General features: G+C 42.1%; 1 protein-coding gene across 2 annotated transcripts in view; it reads right to left on the bottom strand.

The window, feature by feature from the left end:
* Positions 1-18,074, bottom strand: part of NBAS (NBAS subunit of NRZ tethering complex) — a 297,038-nt gene that overhangs the window by 95,997 nt on the left and 182,967 nt on the right. For both annotated transcript variants that reach the window (XM_061622739.1, XM_061622740.1), the window contains 3 exons: positions 10,184-10,260; positions 9,336-9,473; positions 747-976 (listed from right to left, as the gene is read on the bottom strand). In XM_061622739.1, the coding sequence (XP_061478723.1) occupies positions 747-976; positions 9,336-9,473; positions 10,184-10,260 (445 nt within the window). The remainder of the gene's footprint in view (positions 1-746; positions 977-9,335; positions 9,474-10,183; positions 10,261-18,074) is intronic.

Below are 18,074 nucleotides of genomic sequence, written 5' to 3'. Positions count from 1 at the left end.
TGCAAGATGGATCCATTCCCAAGGTGAGTTACTTGCAAAACCTCATCGTAAGTTATCAGACACTCTTTAAAACAGGCTTAATTTTAAATGCTCTGACATTTCTATTCTCCATGCCTATCAAGCCACTTCACTTTGACCTTAATAAAATTTGTCCATGTAAGAAAATTCAAAGGGGAGACTGAAGCAGACATGTACAACAGAACAACCAATATATTCCCATGTTATTTCTCTTGTGTTCATTTTTAGAGTTTGAGAGACTAAGGCTGTCTTTGTAAAATGCTATGTTCATAAATAGCAATACATAAATAATAAAAATGATAATGATAATACAAATACTAGTGAATCTACATCAATAAGACAGAACTGCTACACACACACACACACACATATATATTTGAAGGGGGGAAACCATTGACTGTTCAAGGGCAGTTCAAAATGTGAATTTGTTATGAGATCTCAAGTTCCAGTGAGGTGGAAGATTACCTGCTACAGCCCATGAAAGGGTAAAGCCTCTCCAGTAACAATATCCTGTATTTATTGATCCATCCAGCTGGACAAAACACTATTCCTTACTATGTAGTGGATGGAGGAAGTGGGGGAAGAAATCTCATTAACAACAACCTTGCAAAGCAAGCAATGACCAATAAGCCTTTCTAAAGCTCAGTGCTGCTGAAAATTTACTTTCCTAATTTGCAATTTAAATATGTCATGTTAAAAACCAAAGTGAACAACCAAATAGTACTTACTCAGCCAAACCTAAAATGGTTTCCCTCTTGTATTGACCATCTGCTGTAAACCTCTGCACATCCACTCCTTTACCGAGGCCTTGAAGAATCTGAGCCTGAGTGAAATCCAAGAGCCGTTCGTTATAGTACTGGAGATGCTTAATAAGGGTTGCTATTTCATCAGGCCAGTCTGCACAGCTGGACTGGGTAACATGCTTTGAGACCATCTGAATTAATTCTTTGGGGTCAGCCTGTGGAATCAATTAAAACAAATATTGATATTTAGGATTGTTAAACCAAGCTCACATAAGGTTCATCTGATGGCATTTTTCAATGGTCTGACAAAGCAATCTGGAAAATACCACCAAGCTTTAGTTCAGGGCTTAGGACTTCATACATAACATATTTTTTCTTCATTTGTAAGCAATATGCTCCTTTCTTTGCTCTGCTCTCCACTCCACCAGCAGGAAATGAAAACTTTTCTATACAAGGAATGGGGAAATTGTGTCTCTGTAGATGTTGTTGGACTACAGCAGCCATCATCCCAAGCCAGCATGGTCAATGGTCCAGCAATATCTGGAGCGCAACAATTCCCCATATAACAATTCTATATCTTGCAAAGTAGCTTTTCTAGCCTATCTTCCAGACCAGGGATGGAGAACCTGTGGTCCTCCAGATGCTGTTGGATTCTCTATATGTACATCTTCTGATGTAGCCTTTCTAAATCAAGGGTCACCAACCTTTTTGGAGGAGAGGGCACATTTCAATTTTTGAGAGAGTGCTGGGAGCACTAGTCACAAAATGGCTGCCATGAAGACGTGGCATAACACAAAATTATTTATTTATTTATTTATTGCATTTATATACCACCCCATAGCCGAAGCTCTCTGGGCAGTTTACAACAATTAAAAACATTAAAAACAAATATACAAATTTATAAACACATTTTTAAAAAGCAATTTAAAAACACATGCTAAAATGCCTGGGAGAAGAGGAAAGTCTTGACCTGGTGCCGAAAAGATAACAGTGTTGGCACCAGGCATACCTCGTCAGGGAGATAATTCCATAATTTGGGGGCCACCACTGAGAAGGCCCTCTCCCTTGTTGCCAGACTCCCACCTTCCCTCCGCGTAGGCACCTGGAGGAGGGCCTTGGATGTTGAGTGTAGTGTACAGGAAGGTTCATGTTGGGAGAGGCATTCCATCAGGTATTGTAGTCCTAAGCCGTGTAAGGCTTTATAGGCTAAAACCAGCACCTTGAATCGAGCTTGGAAACATACAGGCAGCCAATGCAAGCGGGTCAGAATCGGTTTTATATGTTCGAACTGTCTGGTCCCTGTTACTAATCTGGCTGTTGCATTTTGCACAAGCTGCAGTTTCCAACCGTCTTCAAAAGCAGCCCCTGCATGTTGCAGTAATCTAACTTGGAGGTTACCACAGCATGGACAACTGAAGCCAGGTTATCTCTGTCTGAAGTTGGTAGAAGGCACTCCGTGCCACCGAGGCTACCTGAGCCTCAAGTGACAGAGATGGTTCTAGGAGAACCCCCAAGCTACGAACCTGCTCCTTCAGGGGGTGTGCAACTCCATCCAGGACAGGTTGGACATCCACCATCCTGTATCCACTTACCTGGAAGTAAGCTCCACCAAAATAAGAGAGTAGTCATGGTGAATCTTTTTCCAAAGTTGTATTTCCTTACTAGAAAAGGCTTGCTCACCAGACAGCTGCTAAGAGGCACAAAACCCTTGTTTTACCCCAATGCCAACCCTAAATCAAAGACTAGGCTGCCATCCTGTACCCACTTACCTGGATGTAAGCCCCATTAAACACAATGAGACTTACTTCTGAGTAGACATGTATACCACTGTACTGTAAATGAACTATACAGTGAATTCTTAATCAGCCCCTAGTCTTTAGCTCCTGCAAAGTAGGAAACATGCCTAAGCCTCTGCAAAGTTTTCACATTTGCCTTTTTTTGGGGGAAGGGGGTCCTTTAACATTCACTCACACTTATTGTGCAGTAATATTTGCAGAAAATAGTATTTAGGCACTACCTTATCTCAGGTGAACTCAGCACAGGAAAAATGAATTCTGGTTGCTAGGGAAAAGAAAGGGCAAACAATGGAGATTCCAAGGAGTAGGAAAAAGACAGAAGCAGGAAAAGTGCACTAAATGGGAGGACAAATCAGCAGCTCTTTAGGACCCCAGGGATTCTTATTGCCTGGTATCCAAACAACTCACTTCTGAATCACAGCTCTGACATCATTCATTGTTTAATAATAGGTAGGAGCAGTCAGGCTAGTTCATTTCACATACATCACTTAAAACAGTACCTGCACATTTTGTTCCACAACTTTCTTTCTAGGAGGGCTAGAGACTTACCTCTTTTAAAAAATGAAAGTACCACTGAAGGTCATCATAGGTGCCATGGTGCCTGCAGGTGATGGATTGGTGACCCCATTCTAGACTATTTTTGACACCAGAGATGGGGAACCTGTGGCCCTCCAGTTGTTGTTGGACTCCAACTCCAAATCAACCCCTTCCAGTTAGGGATGGGACCCATTGGCTGGCGCTGGTTTGAAAACATTCTGTTGATCTAACAGGTCAGTATCGATTTGAGTTCGTTCTTTGTCTGCTAGCCACTGCTTTTACCAATCTGTTTTTCCCCCTCACAAAAATATTCATATTAGTAGAGATGTTTTTAAAGGAAATATTGATAATTTAAAAGGAAATACTGACAATTTTAAAGGAAATATCGATAAATGAAAGGAAATATTGATAAAGTTGTTATTACTGATATTTTAGAGACTATTTTTAAAAAAGCATTTTTTAAAAAATAGCTGTGGAAAATAACTATATAAAAACTTGATCCACAATGATAGAAAATAAGCATATTAATGGAACATTTAGTACCAAATCTGAATTGGGTGGAATTCCAGCACATTCCTACCCACAGCCAATGGTAAGCAATGATGGGAACTGGTGTCCAACAACGTCTGCAGGGTCATTGAGTCCACATCCATGTTGTAGACTTTTTGACCCCCTCCCTTACAGTGCTGTGCCTTCATTGTCCACTCTAACCATAAACTTACTAGCTTGATGGTATTTTAGCAGGACCAAGATCCAGCATTCACATTACCCAACCATGATTATCAAGTCACATCTACATAGACATACTGTTTTTCTTTAAGAAGCAGAACAGTAATTCCCAAATTGCTGTGGGGCACACTACGGTGCTGCAAGAAATATATTATTTAATTAAAAGCATCTATGAGGCAAAGCACCTATCCCCAGATAAGATGATGCACTGCATCTCCACATGATTCACTGTTCTGTCCTGCCTCTCTTTCCTATCAGCCTCTGCTGGAAGTGGATAATTTTGGTGCATCTCTGCATAAAAATGACAAGATTAGTCACTCACTCCCAATGCAGATAGGCCCAAGACAGCTTCTCTAAGGGAGAATATAGTTTTTACTTTTATCCATGCTTTACCAGGGAGCTCAGTTGCAGCTGGCATGGGGGCAGGCAGGAGGGTGAGGCACTTGTCGACTACAATCAAGCAAATGTCTCTCTCAGGCCTCTGTCTAGTCATGGTGCAGCCCAGGCTCCACCTTGGGAACCAACTGGCTGGCTGGCTGGACTCTTGAGAGCATGGTTTGTGAATGGACTAGAGGGAAAACCTCTTGCCTCTGATTCACTATAAAAGGGTGTCTTAGATTGGGTTTTAGTATCACTTTCACACATTCTAAAAGCAAGCCCCTTTTTGTGCATAAATGTGATGTGTCCCTAATTTTAAAAAGTGTGCATCAGCTATCTGAAGGAGTGGCAAACTCTACAGAAGAATCACAATTACAATTGGTGTTGTGAAATAACAATACAACATAGGCTAATCAAATCAAGAACTCTGAGGCAAGACATATTTGTACTGATAGGTATTTGTCAACATTAACAAAAGGAAACATTTCTTTTTTATTAATGAAAGCAGTTTACCTGAATATTTGCTTTGCATTGCACATTTTGACAGAAATAAAAGGGATGAACAGATCCCCAAGGTAACTGTTAAAAACAGAATGATTGCTAATTTGTGATCAGGTATTCCCTGCCTTATATTCTAAATAGATAGGTACAGAGGAACTCAAATATTAGCTTCTTCCTATCCCCTCATATAATGTCTAGAGATGTCATATTTTTTTCTCAGGGGAAACTTATAACTTAATTGCTTTGAGTTTTGAAAAATCCGTTTTAGGCAAATGAAGAAAAATAGACGGCAAGGACAAGTAAGGTATACATATTGAAGAAAGATGGAGAAAAGAAAGTAATTACCAAGCATTGGCAATGCATTAAATTTGTTCCTTTGGAAAGAAGAGCTTTTTAATAAGTTACTTATTGCAAAATTATGTCTACTCAGAAGTAAGTTCCATTACATTCAATGGAGCTTACTCTCTGATAAGTAAATACAACATTGCTGCTGCAGTAATAAACCAGTACAACCCTGCGACTTTCATTTAAGTACACATTTAAAAAAAAAAAGTGACACTTTTAAAAGAAAAGACAGAAACATATTTTGGTTATGTCTTTCTAACACTCATTCACATTTCTAAAGAAGCCTTTCCCAAAGCATTTAAGTATACAGGAGTTCAACCCTTATCCATCTTTTCTGTCAAGGAACATATGCAATACCTAAACCAACACAATGGCTGCTTTCAGATGATCAAATCTCAGCTGTCCAAACCAAGGTAAGAATAAAAAATAAGCCAACTCCAAACCATGGCTCAATACCCTGGCTTGTTCCAAAGGTGACAGCTGTAGTTTCCAGGCACGGATGAAACAGGAAACTATAGTTAATGAAAGACTTCTTGGTTCATTTGCTGGCTCATGCAAGCAAGCCCAAAAGTCAATATACTATCTGAACTCTCCTAATATATTTATTAGATAATATTTGACTTAACAATTGAGAGTGGAATACAACTAATGTCTCTTAGTAGATGGGAAGCATTCATTAGCAGAACACACAGGGAGGCAATTTTCATCTATTTCTTCCCCCCCCCAGACTCCTAAAATTAGGGGGAAGTGGAGAGAGGAAGATCAATTACTTAAAATTGCTTTCCTTCCTGTTTCACTGAAAGATGTCTTCTGCCAGAAGTGCAATACCAATGAGATTCCCTAAGAGATCAGTGAACCATCTTATGTAAATTTATGGTTAAACCCTGGGTTGTAGTCAACCAAGTCCTACTCAGAGTAGACTCACTGAAATTAATGAGCCAAAGTTAGTCATGTCTATTAACTTAAATGGGTCTACTCTGAGTAGGGCTGGCATTAACCCTTCCAGCTGTGTTTAGTTTTCAAAAAACTGCTTCTCCCAAATACATTTTCAAAGGAGGAAAAAAACTGCAAAATATGCAGAATTAGCTTACAAACACCTTCATTTATGAAGCAGTGTTTACTTCACAGAAAGAAGTGAGAAGGTTATTCCTGCATGTTTAAATCTTCTAGGTCACTGTTCTTCAACCTTGGGTCCCCAGACGTTAGACTACAACTCCCATCATCCTTGGCCATTGACTAAGCTGGCTGGGGTTGATGGGAGTTGTAGTCTGACAACATCCGGGGACCCATGATGGAAGAACAGTGTTCTAGCTTAATGCCATTCTCCACATTAGTATATTGAAGTAAAAGGAGGTTACACAGGATATAACTTACTAAATACAGTGTAGCATTTGGGAACCTTGAGTGTTGTGAAGTATTAGGAAATTTACAGGTAAATCAATGGACAAAAATAATCCGTTAACAGCACACATTAAAGATTAGTTGAGTAGCCATGTTTTAATCAGTATAGTCATGCATTAGATTAGTGCTCTCAATTTCCTTGCTAGGCACACATTCATATACCAGGATTCAGAGTAGCCGGTCTTAAATGTAAAATGTAAATGTACAGCCTTCAAGTCGATTCCGACTTATGGCGACCCTATGAATAGGGTTTTCATGAGGCTGAGAGGCAGTGACTGGCCCAAGGACACCTAGTGACCTGACCCCCATTTCATCAGCTGATATGGTACAAATGGATTCCAGCAAGCTACTAGCATACTTCACTTGTAGCAGCAGTTGAAAGTCTCATAGGCTAGCCAGGTATGATTGCCTCCATCTACATTGCTGTCCTGCCCATTTGTCAAACAGAGGTTGCCACTCAGGTGTGGATTAACAAGGTCCACGCTGACAGTTGGGCCAACCCTCCAAGGCCACATGCCAGCAGTGAATATGGCTTTCTTTTGTGGATGCATGCATACACATTGAGGCAGGCACACTCCCTCCCTGCTTCTCTGCTAATCTATGCTGAAGCAAAGGGAATGTTATCTTCCCCATCACAGCATTGGGCTGGGAGGAAAGGAATCTCTCCTTCCAGCCCAGCACTGTGATGGGGAAGGATAACACTCAGAGATTGCTCTCTGATGACCAGACAGAGAGCAAGGAAAACATTTCCTTTTTATCTCCCCATCGCAGTGCTGCTTGGGAGAAGAGGAAGCTATTTTCCTAGGGTAGTGCTGTGATGGGGAGGAACGCTCTCTGCTTACCTTGCAAAGGTACCTCTCCTCCTTCTTGCATGTTGCCATTGCTGGGAGGTCAGAGCACCTGGGAAACAGGAAAGAGTGCTCTTTCCTGTTTCCTGAGCACTAAGACCTCCTTCTTGAGCAGTACAACTACAATGGAAGTGTGCAAGAGGAAAGAGAAGTGCCTTGGCAAGAGAACATAGGTCATCAGTCAGTCACTGAATGGATATAAATCACGGTGTGTTGCTGAGTCCTTCCCTTGCCACTGTTTTCTTCCCAAAACACTCTCCCCAAAGTTGTAAATTTAAAAGTTATATGGGAACCTCCAACCTTATGGACCGTTAAACATTCACAGCAGTATTATTTCCTTTTCTGTTGTAATCCACACAATGCCTGTCTAAGAGAGGATGCGTGTGTGTGTGTATGTGTGCATGCGTGTGTGCGTGTGTGTGTGTGTGTGTGTGAGAGAGAGAGAGAGAGAGAGAGAGGGAGGGATTTTAAAACTTTGGAAGCAAGTGAGTGAGCAATTAATACCTGGAACATATTCCTAAGGCAAGAGAACACACAATGTACCATATATTATCCCGAGAACATGGATGAGGAATCTGTAACCCCCCAGATGATGTTGGACAACAGCTCCCATAATCCCTGACCATTGGCCTTGCTGGATGGGGTTGATGGAAATTAGAATCCAGCAACACCTGGAAGGCCTCTACAGGCTCCCCATCTCTGCTCTAAGGCAAACATACATCAGATTAAAAGAAATGACTTAGGGCATTCTGAGACTTCGGTTAAGCTTCTTCCATCTACTTTGCATTGTAACGTCTCAAGATCCATAAGAAAAGCTGTGCTGGATCAGACCTATAGCCTATTTCCAAGAGGGGTAGACAGTAGCTTCCCAAAAACAAACTAACAAACAAAAACCACAAGCAAGACATGCCTGCGATAGCCATCTTGCACTGTCTGAACCCAGCATTTCAGATTCAGACGCATACTGCCCCTGAACCTGGAGGTCCCATTTCGCAAATATGGCTAACAGTTACTGACAAGCCTATCTTCCAGAAATTTGTCTGATTTAGGGATTGGGGACTTGTGGCCCTCCAGATTTTGTTGGACTCCATTTCTCATCAGTTCCAATCAGCATGGCCAGTGGACAGGAATGATGGGTGTTGTAGTCAAACAACATGAAGGGTCACAGGTTCCCTACCCCTGGCCTAATACTTTGTAAAAGCCTTTTGTAAGTTAACTCTTGTGATTTCTGAAATAGTACTCCTTTCTGTTCTGAACTTATTGCTGATTTCATTGGGTCACCAGGAGTATCTAGTATTATGAGAGAGGGAGGGCGACAAAATCCTCTTTATCCACCTTCTCCATACCATTCATAGTTTTAGGAACCTCTATCAAGCCCCCTTTTAGTTGTCTTAGAAAACAAAAATAACTGAAAAGCCCCAAATACTTTAGTCTTTCCTTGGGAAGAAGGTGCTCCAACTTACTGATCATTTCAGTTGCTGTCTTCTATATTTCTCCTGTCCTAGGATCTTTTTTTTAAATGGAGCTACCAGAACAGTATGCGGTGGCCTCATTCCAACAGTTAACCAGCTTTCTGATTCTTTGCCAGCCAGGCTTGTGCTTCCATGCATTTAACAATTTTACCTTTAAGCATTCTTTTGGCAATTTACCTGGGACAGAAATTAGGCAGAGGAGTTTGTAATTTCCTGGATTACCATTGGTAATTTTTGAGAATTGATGTTACATTGATTACCTTCCTTTCCTCTGGTTAGGAGGGCTTGTTTTAAACACAGCATAGTAAAATAATGCATTGCTCATGGTTATCTTTTAAAAAATCTAACTGTTAGGTAATATTAATTAAAAAGCAAATAATCCATTTTGGCAAACATTGTATCTTTGTGTCAGTTGTGTCTTTATAGAACAACAGATAAAATGGCGATAGGAAACTTGGCTGGAATAAGTTAGATCTGTTACTGAACTGGGCTTAACTTATGTACTAGATTTATAGTACAATTTTTATATTGCATGTTAATGAACAAAAAAACCCCCTAAAGACTGACCCTATAAAGAGGATGGCATTTGTCCTTGAAACATGGTGCTAAATGAGCATAGATCTGCAGGCTATAGTAATAACTTGCCAACTGGAGAGATAAAGCGGAAGGAGATAGTTTTTCAAAGCACTTGTTGGCATCTACCACCTAGGAGGAAAAAGGAGAGAATTAACTTAGCTAAAACAACATTACAATGGCAAGCACACCAACTCTTTAGAAGCTGCTCCTGAATGATGATATGGAGACACTAATGTCAAAGATATAAGAACATAAGAAGAGCCTGCTGGATCAGGCCAGTGGCCCATCTAGTCCAGCATCCTGTTCTCACAGTGGCCAACCAGGTGCCTGGGGGAAGCCCGCAAGCAGGACCCGAGTGCAAGAACACTCTCCCCTCCTGAGGCTTCCGGCAACGGGTTTTCAGAAGCATGCTGCCTCTGACTAGGGTGGCACAGCACAGCCATCATGGCTAGTAGCCATTGATAGCCCTGTCCTCTGCACAAAGGAGATGTGGTATGCCAAAGTTTTTTTGTTTTTTTTTAAAAGCATCTGTTTAGAAGATACTATTTTATTTATATTTTTCTTTCCCTCCAAGGAGTTTCTCCTATCTCCACCCTGCGAGGTAAGTTAGGCTGAGATGTAATGAATGGTTCAAGGTCAGATGGGAGAAATTCAGGCTACCCTGGGTCCAAGTCTAACCACATGGCTCATTTGTCATGAAAATGGAAATGGACTGCCTTCAAGTCCATTCCGACTTACAGTGACCCTATGAATAGGTGAGCGGTACCATGCAAATATGTGAGAGATTACAACAGTCAGGTCTAATTCTAAGAATAAATATGCCACAGCTGTGAATGTACCTGTGGTAATGCAAGTAGATAAGCAAGAGACAGGGTCATGTCATTTGGTAAAGCTTCACTGGCCAGCCGTAACAACACTGCAAGAGAGAAAGAGAAAGAAAAGGAAGCTTCAGCTACTGACCCATGTGTCCTTCACAGATACCAAGCTTAACATTTTCTTCACTTGCCGTATTCCAGTAGATTCGAGATTTAAGTGTCCTGCATGCATTCAATTAAACGCTAATCAGTGCAGCCAAAAACAGATAACGTGTAATTAAAACTGCAAGCCTGCTTTAGCTTAACTTCCAGCCAAAGTGTTTTATGTGTTATCAGAATAAGATGAAATAGTGCAGTGGCAGATGTTAAAACAGAACGGCAGGAACATCTATCATGCTGATTTACAGCACCGAAATCAGCTGGCTGTAAAGCCACACAGCAACGGTATAAGTTATGAACATTTAGGAAAATAGGCAGCAGAATAGCATGAAATATGTTGTTTCCTACAGTCTGAACATCTGTATTTTTTATCACCTGCATTTTATGTAACATGAGACTCAATTGTTAATCAACTCTTTATCAGGAGAAAGAGAGAAGAAAACATTTCAACATTTTATAAATCATTAGTACAATGGAAGAGTTATAGATGTACCTGGAAAAATATAGCAGGTTGAGATGATGAGCATTCCTAGACTAATGAAATGAACTAAGTAGGATTGGCAATTATTCCTAAGCAATGTTGGAAGCTGCCTTATACTAAGTCAGGCCACTGGTCCATCTAGTTCAGAGGCATCTTCCAGATGTTGCTGTGCTACAACATCCCTGATGGGAGTTGGAATTCAACAGCATCTGAAGGGCATCATGTTGAGTACCCTGAAGTGGTTCAAGATTGTCTACACTGAAGAGCCCCAGGTCTCCAGACAGGGATCTTTTCCAGCCTTACCTACAGGTCCTACACTCATTCCCAGTTTGGGAGGGAACACAAGCAAAGCATTTGCTTTGCCATTGAGCTATGACCCTTCTCCACTGCTTGTTACACAGTCTAGGGTCAGCATATAGTCAAGTCACTTTGAGACACGTTCTTTGTATAAAATGACTGATAAATGTAATAAATAAAATAAATACTACTACTAATATTGTAGAAAAAGCATATTGTCAAGTCACTTTGAGACACTTTCTCTGTGTAAAGCGACTGATAAATAACAACAATAATAATAATGTAGGAAATTAAACTGTTACCAAATACCCATTAAGTTACAACTTAAAGGATTTTATTATGTTGAGTGAGCAAACAAAAAATAATTAATAGTAACTCCAAATGCTCTCTTTCCCCATTCCTTCACCACTGTCCCATTCAAATAGTAGGAAACTTGGTCTTAGGACTACGATGCAAACTTAAAATCTCTATTTTTTCTTTAATTCTGAATTTCACAAGTAAACTTCAATACACTGGGAATACATTGGGAAATTGATAAAGAATATTGCAAAGCTATGCTCGGTGTGGCAAAGGAGACCATATTATTGATCTTTATATCAGCATCTATTGCAGAAGACAGAAAAAAAAACGACAGATAGAAATTTCTTAAGTGTGTCAACAAAACTGTCGAGATCCACCCCCCTGCATTTCAGCAATTAGGTTCCCACTCTTCTCCTCCTTTGTGTTTCAAAAATTGTTAACATGGGAAACACCATGTTGCAGGATCCACATTTCTAGGAACACAGTTTGTTCAATAAAATTTAAATTTATCATTAAACTTAGATAGTACTGACCAAACTGTGATGCTACTCCAGCAAATGTCTGCTACAATAATTGATTCTGACTTCTTTCATAAGGACAGGTGGTTATTTGGCTGTGAGTATTTGCTGTAAATGCTAAACTAGACAATTGTCTTACAGCCTGTTATCTATTTATCTATTTATTTATTATTTCATTTATATCCCGCCCTTCCTCCAAGCAGCAGCCCAGGGCAGGAAACAAAAGCACTAAAAACACTTCAAAACATCATAAAGACTTTAAAATACATTAAAATAAAACAGCTTTACAAAAAAAAAATTAAAAGCTTTCAAGACATCTTTAAAAAAAGGTTAAAACATATTCTTAAAAAAAGGTTTAAAAACATATTAAAAAGCAATTCCAACACAAACGCAGACTGGGATAAGGTCTCAATTTAAAAGGCTTGTTGAAAGAGGAAGGTCTTCAATAGATGCCAAAAAAATAACAGAGATGGCGCCTGCCTAATATTTCAGGGGAGGGAATTCCACAGGGTAGCTGCCGCCACACTAAAGGTCCGTTTTCTATGTTGTGCAGAATGAACCTCCTGATAAGATGGTATCTGCAGGAGGCCCTCATCTGCAGGGCACAGTGATCAACTGGGTATATAAGGGATAAGATGGTCTTTCAGGTATCCTGGTCCCAAGCTGTATAGGACTTTGTACACCAAGACTACAACCTTGAACTTAGCCCGGTAGCAAATATGCAGACAATACAATTCTTTCAGCAGCAGGGTGACATGTTGGCAATACCCTGCCCCAGTGAGCAGTCTCGCCGCCACATTTTGCACCAGCTTCAGCTTCTGGACCAATCTCAAGGGCAGCCCCACACAGAGCGCATTATAGTAATCCAGCCTGGAAGTTACCAGTGCATGGACAACAGTGGTCAGGCTATCCTGGTCCAGTAATGGCTGCAGCTGTCTTACCAGCTGAAGCTGGTAAAAGGCACTCCTAGCCACTGAGGTCACCTGGACCTCTAGCAACAAAGATGGATCTAGGAGCACCCCCAGACTATGAACCTACTCTTTCAGGGGGACTATGATCCCATCCAAAGCAGGCAACTGACCAATTACCTGAACTCGGGAACCACCAACCCACAGTGCCTCCATCTTGCTAGGATTCAGACTCAGTTTACTGGCCCTCATCCAGCCCACCACCGAGTCCAGGCACCGGTCCAGGGCTTGCACGGCCTCTCCCGATTCAGATGTTACAGAGAAATAAAGCTGGATATCATCAGCAAACTGCTGACACCTCGCCTCAAATCTCCTGATGACTGCTCCCAAGGGCTTCATATAGATGTTAAACAGCATGGGGACAAGATGGTACTGCACAACTGCCAGGGGGCCAAAAGACAATCACCCAATGCTATTCTCTGAAAATGACCTTGGAGATAGGATCAGAACCACTGTAAAACAGTGCCTCCAATACCCATCTCACCAAGTCGGCCCAGAAGGATACCATGGTCAGTGGTATCAAAAGCCTCTGAGAGATTGAGTAAGAATAACAGGGTCACACTCCCCCTGTCCTTTCCCCGATAAAGGCCATCCATCAGGGCGACCAAGGCTGATTCAGTCCCATAACCTGGACTGGAATGGGTCAAGATAATCGGTTTCATCCAAGAGTACTTGCAATTGCTGTGCTGCAACTCTCTCAATCACCTTCCCTAAGAAGGGGGTATTTGCAACCAGTCGGTAATTGTTGCAGACCAATGAGTCCAGGGTGGGCACCTCTTTCAGGGGAGCTGGAACCACTCCCTCCCGCAATGATGCCTTGACCACACTCTGGATCCACTCAGTCAAACCCTCTCAGGAAGCTTTAATAAGCCAAGAAGGGCAAGGGTTGAGAGGACATGTTGCTGGCTTCATCACAGCAAGCATCTTGTCTATGTCATCAGGCTGCATCAACTGAAACCATTCCCAAGAGTTGCAGCAGACGTTGCACGGAACACCTCATTGGGGACTACAGTAGATGTGGATGGAGCATGAAGAGTGCTATGGAGGTGAGCAACTTTACCCTCAAAGTGCCTGGCAGACAATTCACAGTGGGCCACCGAAGGGTCTAAAACTCCATTTCCTGGAGCTGATGCCAACAGACCCATGACAATACGGAAAAGCTTCACCAGATGGCTACTTGAGGATGCAATGGAGGCAGAGAAGTGGGCCTTCTTCACCACCCTCACTGCCACACGATAGGCATGGTTATGATGTTTTACTCGTGCCTGGTCAGCTTCACAGCACGTCTTTCGCCACTTGCGCTCTAGCCATCATCCAGCCTGTTTCATTGCCCTTAGCTCACTGGTGTACCAGGGTGGTGCAAACTGGGCTCCACAATGCCGGACAGGGTGCTTGGGGGCAACCATGTCAAGAGCCTGATGTGCCTCGGTGTTCCACAGAGTGACAAGAGCTTCAACAGGGTCACCTGCACTATCTACTGGGAACTCATCCAGGGCATTCCAGAATCCAGTGGATTCCATTAGTCTCCTGGGGTGGATCATCTTAATCTGTCCACCACCCCTGCAGGGAGGGATTGGAGCCATAAGTCTAAACTTCACTAGGAAGTGGACTGACCATGACAATGGGGTGACATCCACCCCCCCATCTCCAGACCACCCCTTCCTCCATCTGGAGCAAAACCCAAGTTGAGGGTGTGCCCTCCCCTATGCGTTGGGCAGGTGACAACTTAAGACAGCCGCATGGTCGTCATGGAGGCCATGAAGTCCCAAGCTGGAACACCAGAGGCAGCCCCAGCGTGGACATTGAAATCACCCAGGACTATCATTCTGGGCTCTTCCCATACCACAGCTGAGATGGCCTCCGCCAGCTCAGTCAGAGAAGCTGCTGGGCAGCAAGGTGGACGGTACACCAGCAGCAACCCTAGTTTACTGTCTCCTTGGCCTGACACCAGGAGCAGGCCCTCACACCCAGCTCCAATGACTATCATTATGATGGAGACAGGAAACACTCACCCGGGGGTAGGAGGGTGGGGAGGCTTGGTGGCCTATTATCCAAGATAGGGGACAGGTTTTCCGGCATCCATTCACTCTTATCGACAAGAATACATGGGGAATAAAGTGTCCCTCTCTTTCTCTCTGGCACACACAAACTTATTTTAACTGCTACTATAGAAGCTGAGTGACATGACTGTATTGTGTTAACAGTAGGAGAAGGTACAGGTCAGAAGACTTACGTTGCCCTCCTGCTACCTGGTTTCCAAAGAGTGTTGTGGATTTCCTCAAATTAAAGAAATAATCATTGAAGATGTGTCCTTCAGAACAATGTGATACAGAAAGCTACATATGCTGACATTCAAAGAAACTCTAGTTTTTTGTCAGCTTTTCTGCATTTTCAAGAGCATGTGGATGACAAATGAGGTTGCATATCCTCCACTTTCTCTGATCCACTAACTGTACGTTTTTGTATTAAAAAACAATATAGTTGTTTCCAGATCAGATCTTAGATATATGTTTATGTGTACTAGTAACAAAGTAGAAGAGTTCTGTGACAGAATTATCTGGTTGAGTTTGTGTAGTGAAGTTTATAAGGCCTTTATTGATAACATAATGGGGGCAGTGTAATGGAGAGTCTCATGAGGCTTTTGCAAGTTTATCTGCAGAACTTTTCTTAAGAATTGCCATCACATTATTTCTTCTGTACAGTGCATAACTGATTTCTGGATTGGGCCCTTTTTTGTGAATGATTGCACACAATGGATCACATGATGACATCCTATATACATAAATACAACAGTCTACTTGTGAGCTTTGCCAATGATGATTGATTTTCCTGGAGAGCCAACACTCTCAGAACTGCAAGTAACATTTATCTACATGAGATCGAGTCAGTTACAAATGAGTGGGCTTGTATATGTGTCTGTATGGGTACAATTGTATTTAACAGAATTAATTGGTGTAATTTTTCTCTTTTAGCAACCATGGCTGAATAAACACATTTTTTAAAGCTGCTCTTTGGGTGAAGGTTTTTTGTTTGTTTTAATTATGCCATCATATTTCCACACTAGTAAAAAAAAGAGTATTATTTATTAGGATCTTCTGGAAATACATCCTGAGCACTTTTCCTTTATATTCCTCCTAAGATATATGGACACCTCAATCAACTTAAGATAGGATCATTGTGTTGTGCTAAAAACTAGTTTTGGAGGGAGTGGGATGGGATGAGCTTAATTTCTCAATCTAACTGTCCTAATTTTTCATTATGGCAGAACTTCCCACAGCAAGTAGCATTGATATATGGCTGATCTGGACATATGTATCTCCTTTTATTAAGATGAGATATGCACAAGCCTTGTGCCTGCATGCTTTGCCCTGGTGCTGCCTCTTCACTTCTCTCTTCTCAGCATACCACAACTAAAGACTTCCTTCGTTAGTTAACCACACTTTCCCATGACATCCTAACCAGGAAATTATGGTTACCATGCTTGGAACAAACCAGGACCTAAAATCACCTTCAGAACATGATTTCATATCCTGATTTTTTTCTGAAACAGACCGCTGGTCTCACCTGAAAGGTGGTTTTCCCAAGTATCATGTCATCAGGTGGGTTATAGCACCACCTAGTGTCCGAAGACAGGAATGCTCAGGAGTCCAGACCTGAGCTGCTCCTTCTGGTCTTCACTCCATTCCAGATGAGGCCAAAGGGGGATATCTTGAGAGCAGTCGCATGGTGAACACAAAGCACAAAAGGAATACACAGGAAGAATAACTGCACACACACAGGAGCAGCAAAAACACTGGTTATACATGCAATGACGTCTTGACTGTTTTGGAACACACAAAATGAACAATCAGATAACAGCCTTAGCAATACATGTACTGAAAAACCTTACAAGAAAAAAGAATATACAGGCAGCCCTCACCCCCCACCAGAGAGGGCCCTGATGGTATGATACCTGGGAAAACCACATTTCAGGTGAGATCAACGGTGAGATTTCCCCAGGTAGCATGCCATCAGGTATGATGTACCACAGCAGTCCCAGTAGGGAGGGTCCACCCAGGCTGCCTAAACATGGAATACTACTTGTTGCAGAACACATCTCCAAAGGAGGCATCGGTAGAAGTGTAACAATCTATTTCATCGTATCTGATAAAAGAATTCAGAGTGGAGCAAACAGCAGCTCTGCAGATATACCCAAGAGGGGCATTAGTGGCAAACACAGCTGTAGTTGCTGCAGATCTGGTAGAGTGTGCTATGATATTACAAGACACTGGAAGTTTTAGGGACTCATGCCAGAGCAATACATGCCCTCAGCCAGCAGGACAAGGTAGAGCTGAAAACCATCTTACCTAGGGTCCTAGGATGAAAACAATGACTCCATTAAATGGATGTCTCAAGTGCGGGCCAGGTAAACCTTTAGGGCTCTGCACACATCTGGGGAATGCCAGGACTTCTCCAGAGGATGTCAGGTTGGGACAAACATGGCAGAATAACATCCTGGTTACAATGAAAACCAAATTAGCGTTGGGCCTAAACAATGGATTGGTGTGTAAAATGACAGAGTCCTTATGACATATACACAGATGGTGGCCCTCAGTTCCAACACTTGTCTTACCGAGGTAACGGCCACTAGAATAAGGACCTTGAAGGACAGAGCTAGTAAGGGAACAGTCCTGAGAGGTTCAAATGGAGGCTGTTAAAGGACATGTAACACCTTCTGCAGGGTCCAAGCGGGGAAGCGATGAAGCACTGGTGGTGAAAGCAAAGCCACTCCCTTCAGAAAATGCCCAAGGGATGGGGCTGAGAGAGACATATGATGGTGTAAACTATAAAATAGAAGAAATAGCGGAGATCTGGCAATGCAAGGTATTCAGCTTCAGCTACATCTTCAGCCCTTTGTGGAGAAAGTTCAGGACTTGTTGCACAGAGGCTTTGAAAGGCCGAAATCCTTGTGAAATGCACCTGTTGGAAAACTTGGACCATGTACCTGGTAAATCAGGACTGTAGAGGACAGCCTAGAACCCAGGACTATATTGATGACCTCTTGAGAAAACCCCAATTGGATCAGCTAGCACCACTCAAATGCCAGGCTGTCAGACTCAGCCAATTGGGATTTGGATGCCATACTGGATCTAGCCACATCGGCAACCTCCATATTTTCTTGACTGAAAGAGTCAGAAGATCCAAGAACAATG

This window comes from Rhineura floridana, chromosome 4 (genome assembly GCF_030035675.1).
Source record: "Rhineura floridana isolate rRhiFlo1 chromosome 4, rRhiFlo1.hap2, whole genome shotgun sequence".
Lineage (NCBI taxonomy): Eukaryota > Metazoa > Chordata > Lepidosauria > Squamata > Rhineuridae > Rhineura > Rhineura floridana.
Note: the sequence above shows the minus strand (reverse complement) of the source record. Positions and strands in the feature narration are given on the sequence as shown.